The following is a 22,981-nucleotide window of genomic DNA, read 5'->3' as shown; positions in this document are numbered from 1 at the left end:
CCACAGGATCTTTGAAGACTATTTGATTATCCAATCAGTTCTCCATGTGTTAATACTCAGGCACTCGGAGTTTGTCACATCAAAAAGGAAGGAAGGAAGGATTTGTCAGAAGGACAAATAATTACCAGGAGCAGGAGCAAATTGGCCATTTGTCAGGAGTAATGTGGATGTTCTTGACCAGGTATCGGCAGGGCTGCCTTGATCACACCCAGCCACCCCGCTGGAACCAGACCAGCCATTTCCTCAGCAAACACCTCAGCTCCACTAAGACAGAGCTTGGAAGTTTGTTTTCTTGGGTAAATGGAAGTAGTGGCAGCTTCTAGAACCCTTAAATAGTAAAAACAGCAGAGCTGACCTCGCTCTTAATCTAACACAATGTGTTGCCTGCCAAAAAGCACCACTGGGGACGCCTTCTATAAAGCATTATCTACTATTATTTTAGGGGGGATTCCTTAGCCAGGAATGTAATCTCCTATTTTTTTCCCATCAAAATAAGTAGAAACTTGTTTGAATTAATTCAGCTAAGCAAAACCTCTCTCTATGATAGCTAAACTCCAAGCATGGCTCTGCAGTGAGACAGAGAAATTAATGCTCATTTCAGTTAATTAGCCAATCTTCACAGAATCACAGCATGGTTTGGGTTGGAAGGGACCTTAAAGCCCATCCAGTCCCACCCCCTGCCATGGGCAGGGACACCTTCCACTAGCCCAGGTTGCTCCAAGCCCCATCCAACCTGGCCTTGGACACTTCCAGGGACGGGGCAGCCACAGCTTCTCTGGGCAACCTGTGCCAGGGCCTCACCACCCTCACAGGGAAGAATTTCTCCCTAATATCTAATCTAAACTTACTGTCTTGTATGAATTTTTAATTGTGGTAATTTATTTTACTTAAAGTTTTTTTTAGGGTTATTTGACCAGATTATTGTAGCCACAACCACAAACTGGGAATCTCTTGAGTTACACCACCCATGGGCTCAGTTTTATCAAGGCCAATTACACAACAGAGAAAGGAGCTCAGCTGACAGGTCCAGTTTAATGATCAGTGTCAAATGAAGGAGCTTAGCAAAGATCCTCAAAATCTGGAATCCCCTGGGAGATGGCATGTTGCATCTGGCTGGATGTAATAAATAATTAGTTACCCTTCCATCAGCACAGCAGCAACAGAGAGGGCATTGTGCTTTCATTCCCATTCTAACACAGTTCAGCAGAGTCTTTTCAGAGCCTGGAAGTATCACAGCACATCTGACAGCTGATTAGACTCCACTCCTAATGAACTGGGTCATTCCCAAAGAGGAACTGTATTATTTGCTTGACACAAAATCTAGTTTTTAACTTGAAGAGCTTAATTACACAACGAGATCCAGGCACAGGTTTCTCTGGTCCTTTATTGCAGTTGCACACCAATGTAACAGTGTAAAATCCAGCAGCTACAAGGTTCTATACAGGAGGTAAAAACTGAGGGAAAAGGCATTCCCTGTTACAGATGCTGTCTGCTAAGACGATTATTTTCAGTAAATTGTGATCAGGCAGATAACAAACATTAAAATACACAAAATGTAATAACAGCCACGAAAACACAATGAACAAACTAAAAAGCAAAGATGTGCCAAGAAACACAAATTAAAAACATTCAAAATTAAGGCACAAACAGACCCTTCCTCCAAAGTACAATTCCAGTCCTCGAAAACCCTGTAGAGATCAAAGCAATCTCTGTTTCCAGAGCTTTCAAAGCCAAGGGAGACACCCCTGTCAGCTCTGGGGTCATTCCTGGCAGAAGGCAGCACAAGAGTGGTCAGGGGTACGAGGTGGTTACAGGTGAAGTGAGAAAGTTCTGGAATGCAGGAATACAGATCAAACATTCAAATGCCAAAGGGAGTTGTTCCAACCATGAAGTGACCAAGACTGAGATAAGAGCAGCATTTAACAGGAATATTGAAAGGCAGCTGGAAGTCAGGCCAACACAGACACAGGTCTGTGCTCAAAAACCTTGCACTCCCTTTTCAGTCAGTTTTCCCAAAATTATTTCTATTACAGTCTTTAATTCCTAGTACTTATTGCCACAGGAATGCCTCCCAGGGCACTGTTAAGTTACAAAAGTGACTGCTATGCAAGGAAAATACAAATATGTGCTTTGACCCTTTCATATTGTACCACCCTAAAGAGCCTAAAGATTCCTCTTTCAAATAAAGTTTCACTTAATTGTGCAAAATCATTACAGATATCAGCTCTTACCCAACAATTAAATCAGTTTTATACACACAAAACAGAGAATAAGGCCAAAGAATTCTACCCCATCTCCTGTTTTACACACATGTGCAGGCACACAATTATTTCCTTGAAGTCAGCACTCACAGGGCCAATAAAGTCATTGTAACATACAAGTTAAAATCAAAATAACATCCAAAATTCCCTTTCTGTCCATTTCCAAACTGAAAATTCCAACAACAATCTGCCCTGCAACTGAACTCCTGCCTGCCTTAACCAGGTATGCTAAAACACTACACATAGGTGCAAGAAAAAGCAAAATAACTGTAACAGAAAACTTATTTTTGTAGCAAAGTTAATTGTTTCTACATTGACCCTGTTTCCATATATTTGAAGTGATGAGTGCTGAAACTGAAATTTATTAATTTTATGGCAGTAAAAACAGATGTGATTTTATCTAAATATGGAGTATAGCTTAGTACCTGTATGACTTCATAATGCACCTGTTCTCGAACAATACATGACAATACTTCAACAAAGTCAATCTCCATGAGAACTTGAAATGGATCACTGGAAAAGGGAATATTCAGCATCACCTCTGATGGGTGGTGGTGTGTTAAAAAGAGATTTACATACCCAGGAAGAAAACATGGTTCAGTGGAACAAACCTCAGCATGGAGAACTCAGGTGGGTGTGAGGTACCACAGCATTACAGAGCACCTCGAGGTTAAACATTTACACCCTGGTGGTTCCCTAAATCTGTATTTTGTATTTCCCAGGAGTGAAACAAGCTCAGTGGAGCAGAGACACCCAAAAACTCGGTGAAAAGTACTAAGGCAACTAAAAAACTGAGCAATTGCATGAAGCTTTTTAGAATATATTATATATGATAAGGATATTATTGATGCAGGTCACCTATAGCCCAGTGCTGCCGAGTCTGCTCTATTTTTAAATATAAGGCAACATTAACATGTCTTTATATTACAGTTTTTCCTATTAATAATGAGTAGTAAAATATCTGAACCACAGCCACCCTTCTACGGGGTCCTCCTCAGAGAAGTGTTTGCAAGAACAGCACTGAACAAAAACCTCAAACTTAATGACCAGGCCATGTACACTCAGGCAAAAAGTAAAACCATTTTTTTCCTATTGCCAGAACTGGAGATATTCCTTCGGAATTTATTTTGGAACATCTCATTCACTAGCAAAAATCATCACTGATGTGTTTCTGTACGCAGTGGAAACTCTGTGTGATGATGCCAAAGACTGTACAGGTCAACTGAGATCATGGAATCGTGGAATGGTTTGGGTGGGAAGGGACCTTAAAGATCATCCAGTTCCAACCCCCTTCCATGGGCAGGGACACCTTCCACTAGACCAGGTTGCTCCAAGCCCCATCCAAAGAGAGATGGTACAGTTCAACCAACATGGAAATGTTCACCCAAGCAGTAAGAGGGCTTGGGAGAAGCAAAGAAACCAAAGAGAGATGTTGCCATTTTGAATTCACTACACAGAAAAAACATCCTACACTGGGATAGAAAGGAGATTTTTTTTACATTTACCATGTACAGTCACTCCAAAGTTAAGTGGCCACATTCCAAATTGCCAGGGCAGAAAGGCACAACTGTTGCACAGTAACAACAGCCTGAGGTAGAGCTATTAAGGAAGCAAAGGCAGGATCTGGGCACTTAACTGGTTAAACGAGATTATTCCAAAACCTTAAAATCGTCAGGGTCACACTAAAAAGTGTTAAAGTGCTTTTAAACTGAACACTTGGACTTTAAAAAAATAAAAGTATTGATTCCAAAGCTCTGGATTTAGATTGACAAGCCAATGTCACGTTTCCCTTGTGCTGAATCACAGCAACAATGAGAAGCAAATGAGTAAGATCAGTTCCTCAAGAATCAAAAACACAATCAATCAAGATCACACCAGGGTTTACAGACAGACCTGCTCCTCACCAGAAAATCTGACCATCCAGCAAAGCAGAAAGAGCCAGGGAAGAAGGTGCTTGAGAGAAAGGTAGGCCTAGTAGTAGTAGGATGTGCAGAGGTAGATACTACTCGTGGCAATTGGACCAGAACTCCAGGATAAGACTCTGCAGGTGGCAGCTCCACAGCAGCTTGGTTTGGTCCACAAATACATTTCAACCACCACTGGACCTCGTTACCATAAGGTGCTAAAAATACAAACTGGTCCCCAGTTGTCCTGAAGCTGGATAAGTCTTTCTATAAGACAAATACACTTTAAGGCAAAACTCTGAAGAGAGTGCACTGGTGCTCTGTGAGTTACTGAAATCAAAAACCTTTCTGAGGGCTGCATTTTGTCCTAGCACAGGTTTCAGAAATTGGTTTTGGCTTCTTTTCCCCAAATCCCACTGGGAGGGTCAGCTGGGCCTTATCTAATCTTGCTCTCCTTTGATGTGATCCGTTTTCTGAGATCAATTGGACATTTCCACCTAATTTGCTGCTCTTGCCAGTCCTGAGATGCTGGTGAATTCTCCTCTGCTCTCTTCTCCTGATACATTATTAACACAGAAGAGTAAAAGCTGCCAAAGCTAAAAGCTTCTACATTTGTTAAAAGGTTTAAGAAAAGGTCTTCTGGCCTGTGATGTATTTAGAGTGGACATTCTGCAGCCTCCACATCAAACATGGATCGTGCAGCCAACAGAATGGAAAGAGCTTTTATTCTACAAGTCATTTTTGTCCTTCTCCTCTTTTCACCCAAGGAAAAAGGAAGAAGGTAAAATGTCTCTGTATGTGTGACTAGAGAAACTACTTCTCTTCCAGTTCTCAGATCTCAAACAATTTCACAAAAGCACCTGATCAGTGTTAATACTTTGCACTTCTTCACACTTTCTCCTTGCTAAGTTTTTGACCAGGATTATTAATTCATGCAAGGCACTGAAAGAGCATTTGAAGATACACAGAACAATTCAGAGAACAGGCAGAGGAAGAGCTCTCTCATCGTTATTTTAGCTTTAGCTGTCTTAATAATTCCTCACTGATCCCTGTCTCAAAGCAAGTCAATTTGTTAAAGGTTAATATTATTTACTTCTTCAGAAAAGCAAAACTAAAAACCCTCACAGCTTCTCTAGTGAAAGTCAAAGGGCACTTAGCAGGACTGCCACTGGGGCTGGCTGTGAAAGTGCAGGGATACACTGCAGGAAAAGGGAAAATAATGAGAAATAACATCATGTCCACGTGCTGCAGCCTGATGTTGGTGGGCCACCTATGGCCTGACCTGCTCAGCGTGGCCCTGGGGCTGTGCCTCAGTGTCCAGGAGGTGCCTGACCTGGAAGGACGAGCGCACGGTTCGGTCCATCAGCGGCTGCAGGGGACGGAAGTTGTCCACCATCCTCTTCTCCTCCTCCCCATCTGAGGTGAAGAGCAGCATCCTAAAGGCCTCCAGCTGAGAAGGAGAAACATCCACTTTAGTGACGTGGCTAATTGGGGGATTGTAGGAGTTTGTGACAAAACAAAGTAATTTATTCTTGGGGGGAAAAAATAAAAATCGGAGTTACTGTGACATTTGTGTTCTGAGAAATTTTCAAACAAATTTCTGGCACTTCTTTGTCACCCGCTGGCAAAGATTATCCCATCATCCCTGTCAATGCAGAAGAGGAACTGTCAGTCACCTGCCATCTTTAGGCAGATTAAATCCCAAATGTGGCACGTCTGAGACAGACCTGATTCCTATTCAGATACTGGAACATGTGTCATCTTGAAATAAACCTGCCCAGCTTTAATTCACACCCTTCCTGACACGCTGTCACCCAGGAACGAGGGAGCCTCAACAAGCAACAATCCAGGTAGTTGTTCTCTCAGCGGTTTATAACTGGGATTAAGAGAAAGTATGCAGTAGATCAGCTTTTAATGCTCACAAGGGCATTCCAATGTTAAGTCACTGCTATGCCATAAAAGAATGAGAGTACAGAGCCAAGAAAAAGGAAAAATGAGAAAAATTTCAATTTAAAAGAAGATTGCTACCCTGTGTCTGCAGTTCTCTGCTCTGTTAACAATCTTCAGTTCTTCCCATCCTGTTCCTTTATGTAAACTAAAACATTAAAATCACATGCAGGTTTATTCCTCAGAGCTGGTGTTTGGTTGGAGCATTACTTTCTTGATGGACAAGCTCCATGCAAAATTGTATTAAAAAAACCAAATCTCTCTTGCCTCATGTCACTGGATTCTCACTTCATTACTAATCAAAGCCTCAAAAAACAGGAACAATGCACAGATGATTTTCAGTTCCTTTTAAACCATGAATAAATGGTAGATTTTTTGGGGTTGTCCGTTTTTACTTGCTTTGCAGCAAACTCCTAAGACTTGTTCTATGCTGTGATGCCCCTCAAAGTACTCTCCACCTCTTTGAAGAGGCAAAAATATCCTGAGGACTTCCAATAAAACCCACAATTGTAGCACAATTCCCGTGAGTTCTCCTTCTGACCATTTTCCTTATCCCTACATCTACTTCATACCTTTTATACCATGAACAACACAGGATCAGCCCTTGCAGTGCCTCCAAGATTTCTGTGCATGTGGCCTTCAAGAACATGCACCAAAGCTCAGAGTTCGGAATTTCACAAAACCTTCCCTCCACAAAAAACCTCCTGGTGAGGGGAGCAAAATTACCCTCCAATAAATAACCTTAGAAGTTCCTAAAACGTCTGATGTTTTCAAGGGGTAGCTTCCAGCATTGTTTATCACAGGTCAAGAGAAAACTCTTGAGAAGAGCTGGCAAAGTTGAGGAGAGCTGGAGAAACATCTTGAGTCTTTCAGCATTAGCTCCTGTAACGTCAGGATTCCTCCTCAAATCCTGAATCCTCTGTGTATTCACAGAGAATTGCTGGCAAGGAAGTGCTTCTGTGCATCTTCCTCTCTGTGGCAGCAACAGGAATGATATGAAAGATAAACCTGAGATTTACCTGATCTTCATCCACCTCTATTGGCTTCTTCTTAATAATCCATGTGACAGATTCAGTCAAGGGGGGAGTGGTCAAGGAGCCTGCGTAGGTCCAATAGTCAGGACATGAAGGTAACAAACAGGAGGGATCAAAGACATCAAACTCAATAACAGTGTCCTAAACACCAAGAAAAAATATTTTTAAGCATTGTATTTTGAGGAAAAAATGACAGAAGATTAAAAAATATCTTAATCGTGAGATTAAATACTGTACGTGTTATGTGTGTTGTGGGAAATTAGGTGTTGTGAATATTAACAAAGATCTACATAAAAATATAATATAAAATCCCACAAATCTGTGGGATTTGAGGCAGCTGCTGAGCAGACAAAATTGAAATATTTCCATTGTCCCCACAGGCCATTAGGAATTCAGAAGAAACAAGGAGTGTGAAGGAGCAGCTGCCTGTGGCTTTGTGGGAGCTGGAAGCAAACAGGGAAAAGGAGGAATAAGTGGTGGAGTAACTTCACGTAGTTCTGCCAGATACACTTAAAAGACTGCAAACAATAGTGTTTTACTTTTCACCGTGTGATTTTAGGCAAGAGGGAGAGGGAAGAGGACTAAAATTCTATTTAAATCGTATCAAATATTCCCATCTCCAGAACTGCAATCCCACAAGTGAGGTATCAGACACCATACAGGAACTTCAGAGCCTGGGATTTCCTACACAAACATTGCTCCTAGGAATATACTGGCAATGCAGGAAAGGAAGATCCCGTTTTTCCTTTCCACTTTATCCATTCCCCAATGAGAATGAGAAATATTACAGTCAAGAATTGTTCAAAAATGGAAGGTTGGATGAGAGATTCTAGATGGAGGAAGGACATGAGAACAGATATTTTCTGACCTTCCTCCTCCCCAGGGTGATGTTTGGTCCTTCAGTCAGTGATAATGTTGGAAAGGCAACAAAGGTTTTCAAACATTTTAAACCAAGGGCTGATGAGTTGCTGGGTGACAGCCTTTGGAAATGAGATCCCTTTCTGAGCAGCCCACATGCAGCTTGATGAGCCTGATGTTTGATATTAACCTTTTATTTTTATATCTGGACTTTGGTTTCTTTCAAATTCATATGCTGTAAAACATTATATTCTCATAATGGATGTATGTTCACAGATTTTGTAGGTCTTCTGGCACTGAATTGACCTGTTTGGTGGTTTATTTGTCACTGCACTGCCATAAATATTTATTTGAATTTTTTAAAATCCTTCTTGTGAGAAATAGTGGCACAGTGACTTCAGCTGGATGTGCTTACAAGTTACAATTGTCCACGTGTATTTTTTGTGTGTACTTTGAAGTGGGAACAGGGACCTGGAAGAGTAGGAGCTGCTCCTGAGCACTATCAGAGATACAGCACTCCCTCTCCTGGCAGGAGTCAGGAATCAACTAGGAAGAGAATCCCATTCCCGTAGCAGAAAATTTAGTGTTTATAAAAAAGCAAATAATGTCCTCCTCAAAGACCAGACAAAAATCAAAAAGCCTTAAGTCCCCAGTAAATAAACCACCACTTCAAGCACGAAACACGTGCGTGCCCTTCGAAGGGGATACAACCTCAAGTGACTCATTTCTTCAAGAGGCTTTGAAAGCTTCAAGTATACAACTGCTCCTTAAAAATTCCCCACCCACCTCCAGTGGGACACTTCAAAGCACTGACCTTGTGTTTCACTGCTGGCAGGGCATCCACCAGGGTCTGCAGCCCCTCGTGCCGTGCTCCCAGCTGCAGGGGACAGGGAGGAGTTAGGGTATCATTAAGCTGATGTTCTACTTATCTATCTTAATATACATTTTTTGAAAACAATAATCACAGAATGTTTAGTGTTGGAAGGGACTTCTAGAGATCTTCCAGTCCAACCCTCCTGCCAAGGCAGGGTCACCTGGAGCAGGTGACACAGGGACACATCCAGGTGGGTTTGGAATGACTCCAGAGAGGGAGGCTCCACACCCTCCCTGGGCAGCTGTTCCAGTGCTCTGACACCCTCAGTGGAAAGTTGTTCTTCCTCATGTTGAGGTGAAAGTTCCAGTGGTTTAGTTTATGACCATTGCTCCTTGTCCTGTCACTGGGCACCACTGAGAAGAGTTTGGGACCATCCTGACACCCCTTGGAGATATTTGTATGGATTGATGAGATCCCCTCTCAGTCTCCTCTTCTCTAGACTAACCAGGCCCAGCTCCCACAGTTTCTCCTCATCAGAGAGATGCTCCAGACCCCTCCTCATCTTTGTGGCCTCTGCAGGACCCTCTCCAGCAGCTCCTTATCTTTCTTGAACTGTGGAGCCCAGAACTGAACACAACACTCCACATGTGCCTCATTGGGGCTCAGCAGAGGAGCAGGATCACCTCCCTGAGCTGCTGACCACACTCTTCCCAATGCACTCCAGGATCCCACTGGCCCTCCTGGCCCTTGGACACACTGCTGGCTCATGGTCAACTTGTCACCCACCAGGACCCCCAGGTTCCTCTCAGCAGAGCTGCTCTCCAGGAGGTCAGTCCTCAACCTGTGCTGCTCCTTGGGGTTATTCCTCCCCAGGAGCACGACCCTGCCTTGGCCTTTGCTGCTGTATTTTGCCCTGAACTGGTTTTAACAGAATGCAAACAAAAAGGCATCACTAGAGCTTATGAAATTACCTTTAAAAACACTCCAATAACAGCCAGGCCATTCCCTTCCATCACAGCTTCCTCAAAACTCGGGTACTCCACAGCATTCCAGTGCACCAGATGCAACTGAAACAGAAATGTGAGAAATCAGCACCTGCACAGAGCACAGAAAAGAAACCTCACTTTTGATCTTGGCTACATTTGGTCCTTGGCAATGAGACACTGAAACGAGCTGCCTCAGAAACCACACCACAAAAATGAGGAACAAAGTGTTACTGGAAAATGGCCCTTCCCTTTTTATTTCTTTTTACCTTAAACAATAGGCAAAGATCCATATATGAAAGGGATTTAGTCTGTGGGAGACTGGCTACAGAAATGCTAGTTAAAGGAACAAAAAAAAAAAAGCTTAGTATTCCTGGAACTGGAGGGATTGTCCCTCTCTTAACAGGAAGAACAGAGCACACTGTCCTATTTTTCCCCATTGACTCCATCTTTTTTTTGACTCTTTCTTCCTTAGTAGTCACTCAAGCACAAAAGTTTTGCTTTTTTAATAACTGCTTAAGAGTTGCAAACAGACAATAAAGTGATGATAATAACCACCATTTTGCCAGAGAACTCTGCTGTACATCATTCTAATAATTTAAGAAATGCCAAAAAAATTGCCAGTAATTGGAATAAACTTTTGAACAGTAGCCAAGGCTCTGGGGGTCACATACACAAGACAATTATTATGTACAAGGTAAGGAGGATCAGGCCTCTTGAGTTACAGCTGTGGCTGGAAGAATTAAATAATCCATTTTCTCTTTAAATATTTACACCTGAGACAAGTGTTTGCATTGTTCAGCATTTTCTCTCATACCTCTGCTGGGTAAAATTTACTGTCAACTGTGTGCTCTGAACCCCAGTCATTTATAGCTCCCCAGTGGAAGTGGAACTGCTTTAGCCTGTACTGGTTTTCCAAGGGACCTCCAACGATTACTAAAAAACACAACAAGACACACATATTAATAAACATGACTTAGAATTGTCCAGACAAGGAAATCCTTGACAAATATTTGCCCAGAAAAACATCAAGTAGAGCAACCATTTACACTGAAACAGTGACCTGTTGCTTGGCTGCAGCAATGACACATGTACTGAATGACATCCCAGCAAAGCCTCAATAGCTGTGAAAAAATATTGACATTTTTGTGACAATCGAGACTTCAAAAATCAAATTTTCCCAGAAAAATCAGGATATTGTGTCACATGTTCAACTCTCCTCCAAGTTACAAAAATCCAAACATACTATTCTGCTTCAACACACGTTTCAGACTGCAGAACCAAAGGGAAAAGATTTCGTGCACAGCCAAAAATATGCAAATATTCCAGCTACACTTCAGGAAGTATCTAAACTTGCCCCTGGGCAAGACTCTGAGTTCTGGAAGCTTTAATGCACTTTTTAGCCATGAATAAAGGCAAACCTTCAGTCTGCTCTCCTGATTTCAAAAGGCCTCTCCCCATTTCGCAAAGATACGAATGAAAAAGTCTCTGCCCGGGTTTGTGGTTTCACTCATTTCCTCCTAATTGAACCAGGAATATCCTGCAAATTCATCCTGCTCCTTATTATATCAGAGCATCTGGTAAATGAGGAACCATAATTACTGCCACAGGGCTAATAACACATACAGAATCAGAGAATCATTTAGGGTGGAAAGAGCTTTAAGATCATGAGTCCAACTGTTCCCCCAGCACTGCCAATGTCCCCACTAAACCAGCAGCATCTGCTGATTTTCACTTCACTGCAGGACATGGTGAAGTTTTATAGCAAACCATGGTCTGAAGTACCCAATCCCAACATTGCTTTTGAAAATAAGTTAATCACTTTCATGCTAAGGAGAAAACAATGAGAGGCATTAAGAGCTTTTCATGTCTTATTTTTTTCCCTGAAAGTCAGCCAGCAGGTTTGGAATTCTAACTGGACAGGCCTGGTTGTGGTAACAGAGGAAGCTAAAACAGGAATGAAAATGCATTTAATTCATTTCACCCACTACTGGTGAGCTCTTAGAACAAATGTAATACTGACCATCAGTGAGAAATCATGATGCCCCATCCCTGGAAGTGTTCAAGGCCAGGTTGGATGGAGCTTGGTCTAGTGGAAGGTATCCCTGGCCATGGCAGGGGCTGGAATGAGATGAGCTTTAAGGTCCCTTTCAACCCAAACCATTCTGTGACTCTGTGATGGAGAAAGGGTGGGATGAAGAAATGCCAACTCCTTCCCAATTAAAGTGTCTGTGCTCTAACATGAACCATTCATCACGTGATGATGCAAACCCACAAGTGACTAAATGTGTGTTAATAATCACATTCACTTAAATATTTGCCTCACAAGTAACTTTAGGCACAGACACACAGATGTAGAGACTCAGATACCTACGGTGGACACCAGAGAGTGATAGGAAACAAATAGGAACTTACAGTCCCTTTACAAGCATTTCCTCTCAAATTACAATTTGGATAATTCAAAACAAACCAGAAGTTTAAAGGAACTGTAACAACAACCAGGGAAAAGAATGACACCAGCTTTTTATTGCAGCCCTGGTTCTGTTTCAGCCTCATTTCCTGATGGCATCACACACAGACAGGACCACGTGCTGCACCTACCTTCCCCTCACCCTCTTCCTCCTCCTGCTCTGCTCACAAGCAGCACTACCTTCAGCTTTAGCCCAACTCTTGTTCTGCCTCATCTCGGGATTCGGGAATTTTTGTCTATCCTGGGTGTACATTTCATTTTGTCTTTTCCATCTTCTGTTTCAACTGTGTTGCTTTTGTTTGTTCACAAGCTTTCTTCTCTGGATTTCTAGTCTTGTTAGACAGAAGCTGGCAGAAAGAAAAATCAGAAACGGCAAGAGTAAAGAGAGAAAGGTGGAGGAGAGAGACAGGCACTTGAAAACTGGGGGGTTATACAGCACCATCTCACTATCTGGTGTTTCTCTGTCGCTTTGCAGCCTGTCACTGATTGTTTGATGCCATCCCACCCCTTCATGGACTTGAATTCATTTGAGGAAGATGAGGATGATGAAAAGGCAATTCCCCTCTGTTACATCGATTCTTGCAGAAAAAAAAAACAATTTTGTTATCCACCAAACACTTTTCAGGATCATATCCCTCAACAGATAGCAGGGTGTGGCTGTATAAAGCAAAAGGCTGTTAAATTAAAAGCAAACCTAACCCAAAGTTAGTAAGTTAAAATAACTGATGAGCTGACAAGTGATGTCTCTCCCCTAATTCCACTCCATAAAGCAACAGCAGTTTGTGCTGCAGAAACAGAAGGGTGGGACTTGGCTTCTCCATTACATATAACAGCTCTCAAATAAGCAAGAGCAAGAATATCCCCTCTTGGAAACTGATATTCTGAGTGAAGAGCTGGAAACAATAAAAAAAAAAAAGAAGCCTCAAATGTCACACCAGCTCCCTGCATTCCACCACCACCATTTTTGCTGCATTATCAGCCTCCTTCCAAACATCAATCAAAAATACTGGTACTATGGACATAAAATATTTGTGTGCTGAAAGCTCTCTTCCCAAGAGCACTACTAAATCCCTCAGGAAGCTGTAGGATCTCTCACAGTGAGCAGTCACCTTAAACACAAATTACTCTGATCCAACAGGTTCAAACTTGCTCAGGGTCTCTCAGTTGCTCCCTCCAAGACAAGCTGAATAATCACATGCTCAGTTCTCCTGCCTTATGAAATATCCTTACACATACCTGCAATATCCTTTGGTAAAGGCAACTTTAAAAAGGAACAAAAAAATCTGGAATTTGGGAGCAGTATCTTGATTTTAACTCACTTGACCCTACTGAGCATTTATAAAAAGATTGAGCTGCTCAGGTCAGAGACTTATTCCCATGAAGTTGCTGGAATGCATGACTGGATTTTCCATGCACAACTCCTCTTGCCCTAAAACAACAGGAACACACACACCTGCTCCCTGGGCAGCAGCTCAGTATTGTTTAACTCCCCAAAAGCCCATGGAGATAAGCATTTGTGCTTTCCAACTGCAGGTAATTTGGCAGCTGATTATTTCAAATGCATTAAATATAACTGTTAACACCACAAAAAAGATAAGTGGCAGGTTACTTCAATAAAGTGCAATTATGAAATCTGATTTAAAAGAGGTAAATACACATATATATGACTGAAGATTAACTCATATAGGCAAAGCTGTGACCTAAAAGACAAGGCATTGAGGCTCGTGCAATAGGAATAAGTTTCAACATACAACAGGGGATTTGTGCAACATAATAAAAATGAATCCTATATAGACTTCCTTCATTCCAATTCCCACCACTGTAAATTCATGTTTAGCTACAGCATTTTTTACTGTACATTCATTTTCAACACTTGTCCTGAGATTCACGTCCCGCAACATTTTCTCCTCTCTAAGCATTAACGAGACATTAAATAGATTTTTTGGGGTTTTGCTTACTTGATCTATCAGTAGAATCGTCAAACTCAACGAGGAATGAATATCCGTTGTTCCAGATGTGAAGACATGTCGTTGGGTCGTAGCTGATTTTCAGAGGCTTCAGAAAGGGATCATAAACACTGTCTCTCCACTGGATGTTGATGGGAGACTGTCGGGTGCCTCCGGGAATTGTCAGTGGGCTCTGCCAAAGTGGATGCACTGGAAGATGATGAGGAGAGTCAGGCTGTGATGCACGATACAGAGCTAAACACTTCAGAACTTTTTGGCAAGGGAAGGTGCTTTGTCACCAAAGGCTAATTTGAGTCAGCTGATGAGCAGGAAAGTAAAACAAAAATATTACATTCCAGCTGCATGACTCAAAACCACACAGGCAAACACAGTAATCTGACTTAGAACTGTGTCAATACCTTTCTGCATCTGGAAAACGCTCTTCAAAGAAATTCTCTCCCCTTATATCCCAGAAAAAATAATTTTTTCCTTTTATTGCCAGTTGATTTTAAGTTGGCTTCTGTTTTCCAGCTTTGCCAGAGTCTCAGCACTCCATTCAGCTTTCCTTGGACATCAGTACCATCAGCTGACCTGGAATTGCACTGAACACAAGATAACTGGGTAAATGCCCAGATGGAGTTTCTACAGGAGTTTATTCTGTTTAAAACCAGACCCGAGATCTGCGTGGATGGGGAGCACTTGTTCACCTGTTGTCCCCAACATTGATGACCCACAGCCAGGTTTTTGTGCCCTGTGCATCCACCGAACCCCAAACATTACAGTCTACTTCATTAGAGACAAGTTAAATCTTTTAACAAACCACTCACGTGACGGGTGGCTAAACAACCTTCCCCCTCGGTTTCCTAGAGAGGAAGAAACTTTATCGGGCCACATAAGGTCACCTGCCGCAGGTAAGGCGCAAAACACCCTCTATATTCAAAACACAGTCACCTCCTGACGTTTCGGCCGAGGAAGTCGCGGACAAAGCCCGGCTGGACTCGGCGTCCCTGCCGCCCCGACACCAAGTTTGGCAGCAGCGGGAGCCCCCTCAGCGCAGGGGGCTGAGAGCGATGGAGGGACAGGGCAGCGAGGGGAGGGGAGAGCGGGGTGGGCAGCGGGGAGAGCTCGGGGCAGCGACCTGCCTTCCTCGGCCGCCGAGAGCCGCTCGCCCGCAGGGGTGAGCGCAGCCCCGGCCCCAGGCAGCCCGTCGCGGGGGTCGCTGGCACTCACGGGCGTCTCGCAGGCGGTAGGAGCAGCAGGCGCCCAGGCTGCAGCGGCGGGTGCCCCGCCGGGAGGAGGCGGCGGCCGCCCAAGCGCGGCGGAGCAGCGGCAGCATCGCCGGGGCCATCGCGGAGCCGCCACCGCCCAGCCCGGCCCGGCCCAGAGCGGCCTCTTCCGGCACGGCCCCCCCGCCGCCATCGCCCCCCCGCCGCCATGGCCTCCGCCTGAGGCGGGGTGGGGGCGGTACGGCCCGGCCCGCAGCGCTTCCTCAGGGGCGGGCCGACATCACCGTTCCATCTTGTCTCAGCGGTAGAGAAGCCACAACAGTTCCCTGTGTGTGCAGGCTCGTCGCTGTGCCTCATAGCAAAAGTGTGTCCCATCACACCAAAAGAGTATTTATTCCTTCGCACCAGGTGCATCCCCTCACACTGAAACTATCCCCTCGCACCAAGAGTATTTATTCCCTCACACCAAGCCTATCCCTTCACGCCAAAAGTGCATCCCTGCACACCAAAACTGATTTCTTCGCACCACGTTTATCCCCTCGCACCAAGAGTATTTATCCCCTCACACTTCGTACCAAGTCCATACCCTCACACCAAAAGAGTATTTATTCCCTCACACGAAAACGGATTTTTTTGCACCAAGTGCATCCTCTCACACTGAAAAGTATCCCCTCACACCAAGAGTATTTATTCCCTCACAACAAGTCTATCCCCTCACACCAAAAGCAATCACTTTGCACCAAGTACATTCCCTCACAACAGAGTATCCCCTCACACCAGAAGAGTATTTATTCCCTCACACTAAAACTGATTCTTTGGCACCAAGCCTATCTCCTCACACCAGGTGTTCCATCGCACCAAAAGTGTGTTCCCTCTCACCAAGAGTATCCCCATCACCCACAGAGATGGGTGGCTGTGGCACAGCGAGGTACCTGCCCCAAACTATACAGAGAAAACTTAGGAAAAGTTAACATTATGGTCACTTTTCTTGGCTGTCCCAAAGGCAGGAGGCCAAACCAGTCCCACCTTGGATGGTAAAAGGGGTCAACTCAACTAAACCTGGCACTGCTTGAGGCAATGAAACCTTGATGAAACTGGTTAAAACCTTGGTTGGTCCTCACACCTTTTCTCTTATCCACCTGCCAGTGAGGAACACACTATAAAGAAAAGCCTGTAGAAAGCTGAAAGTGTCAATGAAAGCAGAGATAAAGTGTTCTCATTTTTGCCAGCTATTGGGCAGCCAGGAGCAGAACACCTCCCTCAGCCCCTGGCCTTCATCTTACCATCTGTTTTGAATCTTATTTCATAGTTACTCTCTTCAAATAATTTTACACATTTCATTCCTCTTTTGGGGATTTTTTTTCTTTTTTAGGATTAGTACTTTTGAATTTTCATGAGGAACCTGATGTAGGATTGACAATGTTTTACTGCAGAGGAGACAGGACTAGATACTCAACTAGAGTCAACCAAGAAATGTTTGCTCTGGTTTACAGCATTATGTAAGAAGTTTTCATTGCATTCACAGTTTAAAGTACTCCTGAGTTGAGTAAGAGGAGGTTGAAATCTGGCAAGTTATTTGCTTTGAATGGCTATACAATCAGAAAACAGATCATCAGGAGATGTACAAACAGCTTGTGATCTTAGGACAGTAAGCTGTGTTTAAATTTCATTTTGCTTCCTCCCTGCCAAGATACACCTTCTTTAAAGCACAGTCTTTTTGTGTAGTGGGGTTCAAGTGCAACAAAACAGATTCTTGATTTGACTCCCAATGTTTTTCAGGAGGCTAATTTACTATTCTCATATAGAGCTCCCTGTAACTTAAGAAGAGATAAGTACTCAAAAAATTGAAAAGACTTGCTGCCCATAAACATCATGATTCAGTCAGGCTTAATCATAGTTTAACAGCTTATTGATGATGGTTAGGCAATTATTTAGCACAGGTCAGACGTGTCTGCTGCTGAAGCTTCTGATGAACAACAGGTACCTCCTGGTCATCAGGACAGCCCAGATGAGCTTCAGCTTAATCACAGCTCAGACAAAGCTTCAGATATTTCATATTCAGCATAAATAGGGGGTCTGGGGTTTATTCTCCACTGCTTTACACTGTGGCATTAAGATGACCCAACACCATGGAGCTTTTTAGGGGATTGATCCTGCAAAGTTTATTACAGAGTTACTAAGCTGGACAGAATGAGTCATTTCTTGTGGGCTGAAGAGCAAAATCAAAGGGAAGTTCTTACAGCACAGGCTTTGAGAAACAATGGGCTGTTCCAGTGCAAAACTAAAGAGAAATCACTTCGACCCACAATACTTTTGCTTTCCTTTTGAATCATTTGCAGTCTCCATCCAATTTTTATGTGCACATGCTATTTCTTACTGAGAATAAATGTCAGTGAAACACTAGCATTTAATTAGAAGAAACCTCTTCTTCTCTCAGAGGTGAAAGAAAAACCCTTCAAAATGGTCTGTGGCAGTGAGATGTTTTGCTTTGAACCTGCAGATAGAAAGACAAAAACTACCTGTGCAAGAGGAAACATAAGCCCTCAGTGTTGTTCCGAGCACTAAGGCAATGTGGCCAAAAGCTTCTTTTCTGGACCACTCAGAAACAGAGTTTTCCCTTGGCCACGCTCCGGTTAGAGATGGTGAATTGTGCAAGGGAGACATGGCTCTCATGCAGCTAAAGCTGGAGAGAACAGCATTCAGAATTACAGTATCTCTGTTGTTCTCCTGTTTTCCCCAAATTGTTACATTTCTGGGCCATCTGGGAGGTTTTCAGCTCTTTTCTCTCTTTTTCCTGATCTCAGAATGGTTTCCACAACCAGAAATCTGGCAATTGGCCCAAGGGATGAGCTCAAGTGATGCAGGATCTGTGTGGAAGGAGAAGCAGAACCCTCATCTACGAGATCTGTTTTCAAATATTCAGAGTTACTTAAAGACAAGGTGGGAATTACGAATGAAGTGAGCAGTTTGCAGCCTTTGCTCACTGAGAATGGGTCTGTCTGCTGTTTACCTTTGTTACACTCACATCTCTATTATGGTCAGAGCAGTTATAGTAAATTTTGTCATATAAAAAGCATGACCAAGATGCAAATCACCTGTGAAGAGAGATCTGCCACAACAGACCTAATCTGTGCTTGATTTATTTGATTTTTAGGCCTCTCAGACAGACAGTCATGTTCCATTTAATTTTATAGTATTTGGAGGCTTCTTACATTTGCATTGTGGGTTTTTTCCTATCTTTCCCAGCTGAAGTGGATGTAAAGAGCCATCCAAATAGCCCCAATCTTTGGAATTATTTTCTATTATTAACAATTACTCCAAAACTGCAATTAAAAAGTCCATTTAGGATTGATACAAGTATCAAAAGCTTCTGGCTGGGAGTCAAGATCCAGATGAAAATATAGGTTGTATTAATGAATTATAACTCATAACACAGGTTCCAAGCAAATATTTTGAAGGCTACAGTTCTGTGGTAAAAATCCAAAATAAACTGAGTTAAATGAAAGGATTTACTGCCAATTTACACTGTTGTAAACTTGATTTAAAGAGACAAAACTTTTTTCAAGGCTTCTGTGTTAAATTCTATTTAAGCATCCTGGGGAGAAGATCTCACATACAGGTTAGAAAATGAGAGGTAAAATGGCTCAGCTTCAGTGGAGTTCAGTCTTTATGGTTTTAATCTTTTAAAAGAAAGAGGAAAAGACTTGTGGAATCCAGTCCTTTGATTTGTTTACACAGAGATTTTCAAACGAGCTTCCTCCGGATCCAAGATAAAACAGGGAGGACAACAGGGTGGGAAGAGCTGAGAAACCCCACCCAGGGGAAGGAAATAAGGTTTTGTCGTGAGTTGGGCAGGGCTGTTTGCCATAGCAACACATTCTGAGTGAGAAAATAAAATACACTTATTCCTGAAACTCAATAAAGAACCATTTTAAACTTTAAAGGACTCTGCTTCAGCCACATGGGTTGAATATTGCCAAGGAAATCCAGGATAGATTGATTTCTTCGAAGGTTCTTTTGTCTGAATGACGATTTTGGGGGATAACAGCGATGGTTGGCTGAGGTCCATCGTGACAAGGTGTTGAAGTTGAGTTGAATTGATGTCAGATGGGGACTGTGATTGGGGCCAGTTTATTGATAAACAGCCCAGTGGTTTTTATCAAAGGGATGTAGCTGACAGGGTGCCCTGAGCTCCACGGGGAAGCAGCACAAATTGAGAAATGCTGAGCTTTTCTCTGCTTCCAGAATGTTTGGCTGAGATAGGAGCTGGATGAGGAGGCAGAGGCTGAGGCTAAGTCCAGATAAGGAGGAAGTAATTCCACTTGGCAAGGTAAAGCAAACAGAGGCTTTATCTTCTTCTGTATAAAAACATTTGCTAAAATTATGCATGCAGGCATGGAAGGGGCTTGGGAGATATCTCCTGGACAATTTGGGGAGTCCCTGCAGTTGTTTGTGCAGTCCTGGAGATGGCACACCTGGACTGGGTGGCACTGCTGGACTTGATTCCGCTTTTCTTGTAACTACTTCTAAAAAGAAAAAGCCATTCAGGTCTGCTCTGGCAATAATTACTGGGGATAAGGCTAAAATAATCCAATTCTAGATTTAAAATTTTATTTTAGTTAAAAATAAATCCATAGGCTTAAAATCCCCACGGAGAGCTTTTCCAGCAACTATTGTAATAAAATAATGTCTGAAAGCAGCACCTCCACATGTAGTTACAAGACACCCCAGAGTTTAGCACAGACATCCACTGTGGGCCTCCACATCACTAGGAATTTTTACATACGTGCCACGATCCTCAGCAGTGTTTTGACAGTTCTTTCTCAGTGAAGTACAGGAAAAGAAGCCAAAAAAAGGCTCTAAAAATCAAAAAAAGGCTCTAGGAAGTATCAGCCTTCAAGTTGTTTAACCCTTGTCTCAGTTAAGGGCCGAGTTCACTGTGAATAACCCCCAGGCTTGTCTTACTCAGCGCTTCTGTCTACTCACTGCCTGCCAAAACCAGCCATTCCAAAGGGAATGTTTTCCTAAATCAGTTTGTTTTGGCATTTGCTGCATGAATGGCATGGAGTAGAGAAAGATTTAAGTAATAAATATTGTCAATCATTAATTAAAAAGAGGAATGTGAGTAAAAATAGATACCAATTGTAGTTATTTATTCAGTGGTCTTTCGATAGAGCAGCGTGGGATGATCCCTTCCTGGAATGGGATCTCTTCTTATGGGTAACCATAAAATAATTCTCCATCCCATGTGGAAATCTAGAGAGCTCACTTTTTCTCCAGTTTGACTTCTTGCCCCACTGAACAGTTGCAGATAGTTTTCCTACAGTTACACCTTCTCTGACTGAACAGAAATGGAACACTTCATCCTAATAAATTCCATTCCTAAAGTTCTTAACTCTATAGGCCATAGAATTTTGTGGGATGGTAACACTGAGCAAGCAGAAGAACTGGGATTGCATAGAGGGATCCTGTGCTGTCTTTTCATGAATCCCATTACTTTTTAGTGATTTACATTGTCTGTGTCTCCACGTTGGAAGTTGTCGGACTCATAATAAATATTCACTTGCAATCTCTCAGTTTGTGTCTTCAAATATTAAAATAGTGAATAAATTATAAAAAATAATGAATAAAGATACAAAATAATGACCTTTTTAACCACAGTTCCAGGGCTTTCTTTGGATTTCCCCTCTGGAGCAGTAACTCCTGTCACCATGAGCAGTTTGTGGGAGCCCAGCACTGCACTGTCTGGCACAGGTTTGGGTTTTGGCTCTTGAATTAAAAAAGTTTATCACAAACTGTAGATAAAGGAGTGATATGGACAGTGCTTGTGAATATATTCCCTCATGTGCACCCACCCATCTGTGCACTGGTTTGACAGACTAATTAACACATCTAATTAACATTAATTCAGCAGAAAAGCTACTATTACATGTACCTAATTAATACTAATTTGTTAGAAAAGCTATTATTTTATGAGGCTGAATCATTGTTTTTCCAAACTTTACTGTAGTGCTTTTCTTGGAATAGAAGAAGAATGTTTTTTTCCTTATTTTAATCAGGAAAATGAAGTTTCTGAGCCTGCTTGTCAAGACAAAACTGGTAGGGAAGGAAGTAAAAGTTCAAGAGACCTTTGAGCTGTGCTAAGCAAGTTCTGCACAGGTCAGAAAAGAAGAAAACACTGTCATGGATGCAAGTGGGATCATTTCCATTTTGCATTAGGAATTAGGCTCTTCCTTGTGGTTGTTTCGCTGGTAAAACAATTCAATACTAATTTTGCTTCTAAGATTAGGCATCTTCTGTAGATTTAAAAATCGCCTTTTAAAAATGCATTTACAAGTGCAGAGCTATTAAACATTGAAATTACTGAGTATTTCTTCTGGGTTTCAATAGAAACAAAGCTTTGTGCCACAAAATCATCTGTTTTCTCATCAATTAAGTAAATACAAAATTTGGTGTTTGGTAATTGAAAAAGAAGGGAATCACACCTCAGTATTCAAGCAGGGATCTGGCTGTTCTTTGGGAAAAGTTAAACTGAATACATTTAAAGAGGAAAAAATAGGAAACAAAAGGATTTTCTAGATGGAAAAAATGACTCGACTATTCTCCAGCTGGCGTTATCTGTGCAGACACACAACCTCTGGTGGCCTCATCTTATCTATAAGCCACTTAATCAGTATTTTAAATAACTAAATTTTTAACATCTTCCAGTAGTATCCTGCACCTCACAGTGATTCATTGTATTTCTGTACAGCACATTTAGAAATGTTTTGCTTTGTAGTGGGCCTCATTTTCAACATTAAACATTGCAGTGTCTGTGAAATTCGAAGTCAGACTTGACTTGTGCTAAATGTGTTTTGAATTACACTTATTTCTGTGCAACCAGTCAAACACTGCAGGACCAAATTAAAAAGTAGTGATTGTATATTGTTTCTTCATTGTAGTCACAAGTGAAAATCCCAAACAACCTGATGGCATTGTCAGAGCAGAAATAGAGAACAACATTTTAATCCTGCAATTCCATAAGGTATTTCCATCTCTAGTTCCTCTCACTCTTTTTTCTTTCATCCTTCAGTCACATTCTCAGATTCCCTCTTTTGATTACCTAACAAATAAGAACACCACTTAACTACACCTTTTCTCTTTCTACCTCAGCATCTCCATTAGGCAAATATCCCATATTTTTGGATAAAATGAAAGGCACTTACAGGCAGCATTCCTGTTTTTCCTGGAGCAGGCAGCCAGGCTGCAGGGCCGTGCTGGGCTCCGGAGGCTTTTCAGCTGCTGGTAGAGACACCCCAGGGCTTTTGCCTTCACACCATTCATTGCCACCACCGGGGCACTTAAAATCTTCACTTCCTCACTCAGAGGAGCTGTCCAGAGTCGATGGACCTGTGAACACAAAGAGGAAAAAAATCTTATGTATACAGAGCTCCAAGATAACTGAGGGGTCACCAGGCTTATTTTTGAAAAAATTGGAGAGCACCCTTTGCTGGTTCAGAGGTGGAGCCAACCAAGTGGTTAATTTTCAACTTGTCCCT

General features: G+C 42.4%; 1 protein-coding gene across 3 annotated transcripts; it reads right to left on the bottom strand.

Moving 5' to 3' along the window:
* Positions 1–1,364: 1,364 nt before the first annotated feature.
* CA5A (carbonic anhydrase 5A) lies at positions 1,365–22,844 on the bottom strand. 3 transcript variants are annotated; one of them, XM_039385492.1, is made up of 8 exons: positions 15,448–15,536; positions 14,637–14,819; positions 14,230–14,427; positions 10,619–10,737; positions 9,790–9,885; positions 8,819–8,881; positions 7,132–7,287; positions 1,365–5,615 (listed from the first exon to the last, which is right to left on the bottom strand). In XM_039385492.1, exons 2-8 carry the CDS (start codon positions 14,644–14,646, stop codon positions 5,436–5,438), a joined length of 822 nt encoding a protein of 273 aa, XP_039241426.1. In that variant the 5' UTR covers positions 14,647–14,819; positions 15,448–15,536; the 3' UTR covers positions 1,365–5,435. The 3 variants fall into 3 exon arrangements, with proteins under 3 accessions (XP_039241426.1, XP_039241425.1, XP_027593684.2); XM_039385491.1 differs by lacking the exons at positions 14,637–14,819; positions 15,448–15,536 and adding an exon at positions 22,649–22,844; XM_027737883.2 differs by lacking the exon at positions 14,637–14,819 and having other exon boundaries at positions 15,448–15,607.
* Positions 22,845–22,981: the final 137 nt, after the last annotated feature.

The sequence above is a fragment of the Pipra filicauda genome, unplaced genomic scaffold (genome assembly GCF_003945595.2).
Source record: "Pipra filicauda isolate LSUMZ 115617 unplaced genomic scaffold, ASM394559v2 scaffold415_size613988_pilon, whole genome shotgun sequence".
Classification (NCBI taxonomy): domain Eukaryota; kingdom Metazoa; phylum Chordata; class Aves; order Passeriformes; family Pipridae; genus Pipra; species Pipra filicauda.
Note: the sequence above shows the minus strand (reverse complement) of the source record. Positions and strands in the feature narration are given on the sequence as shown.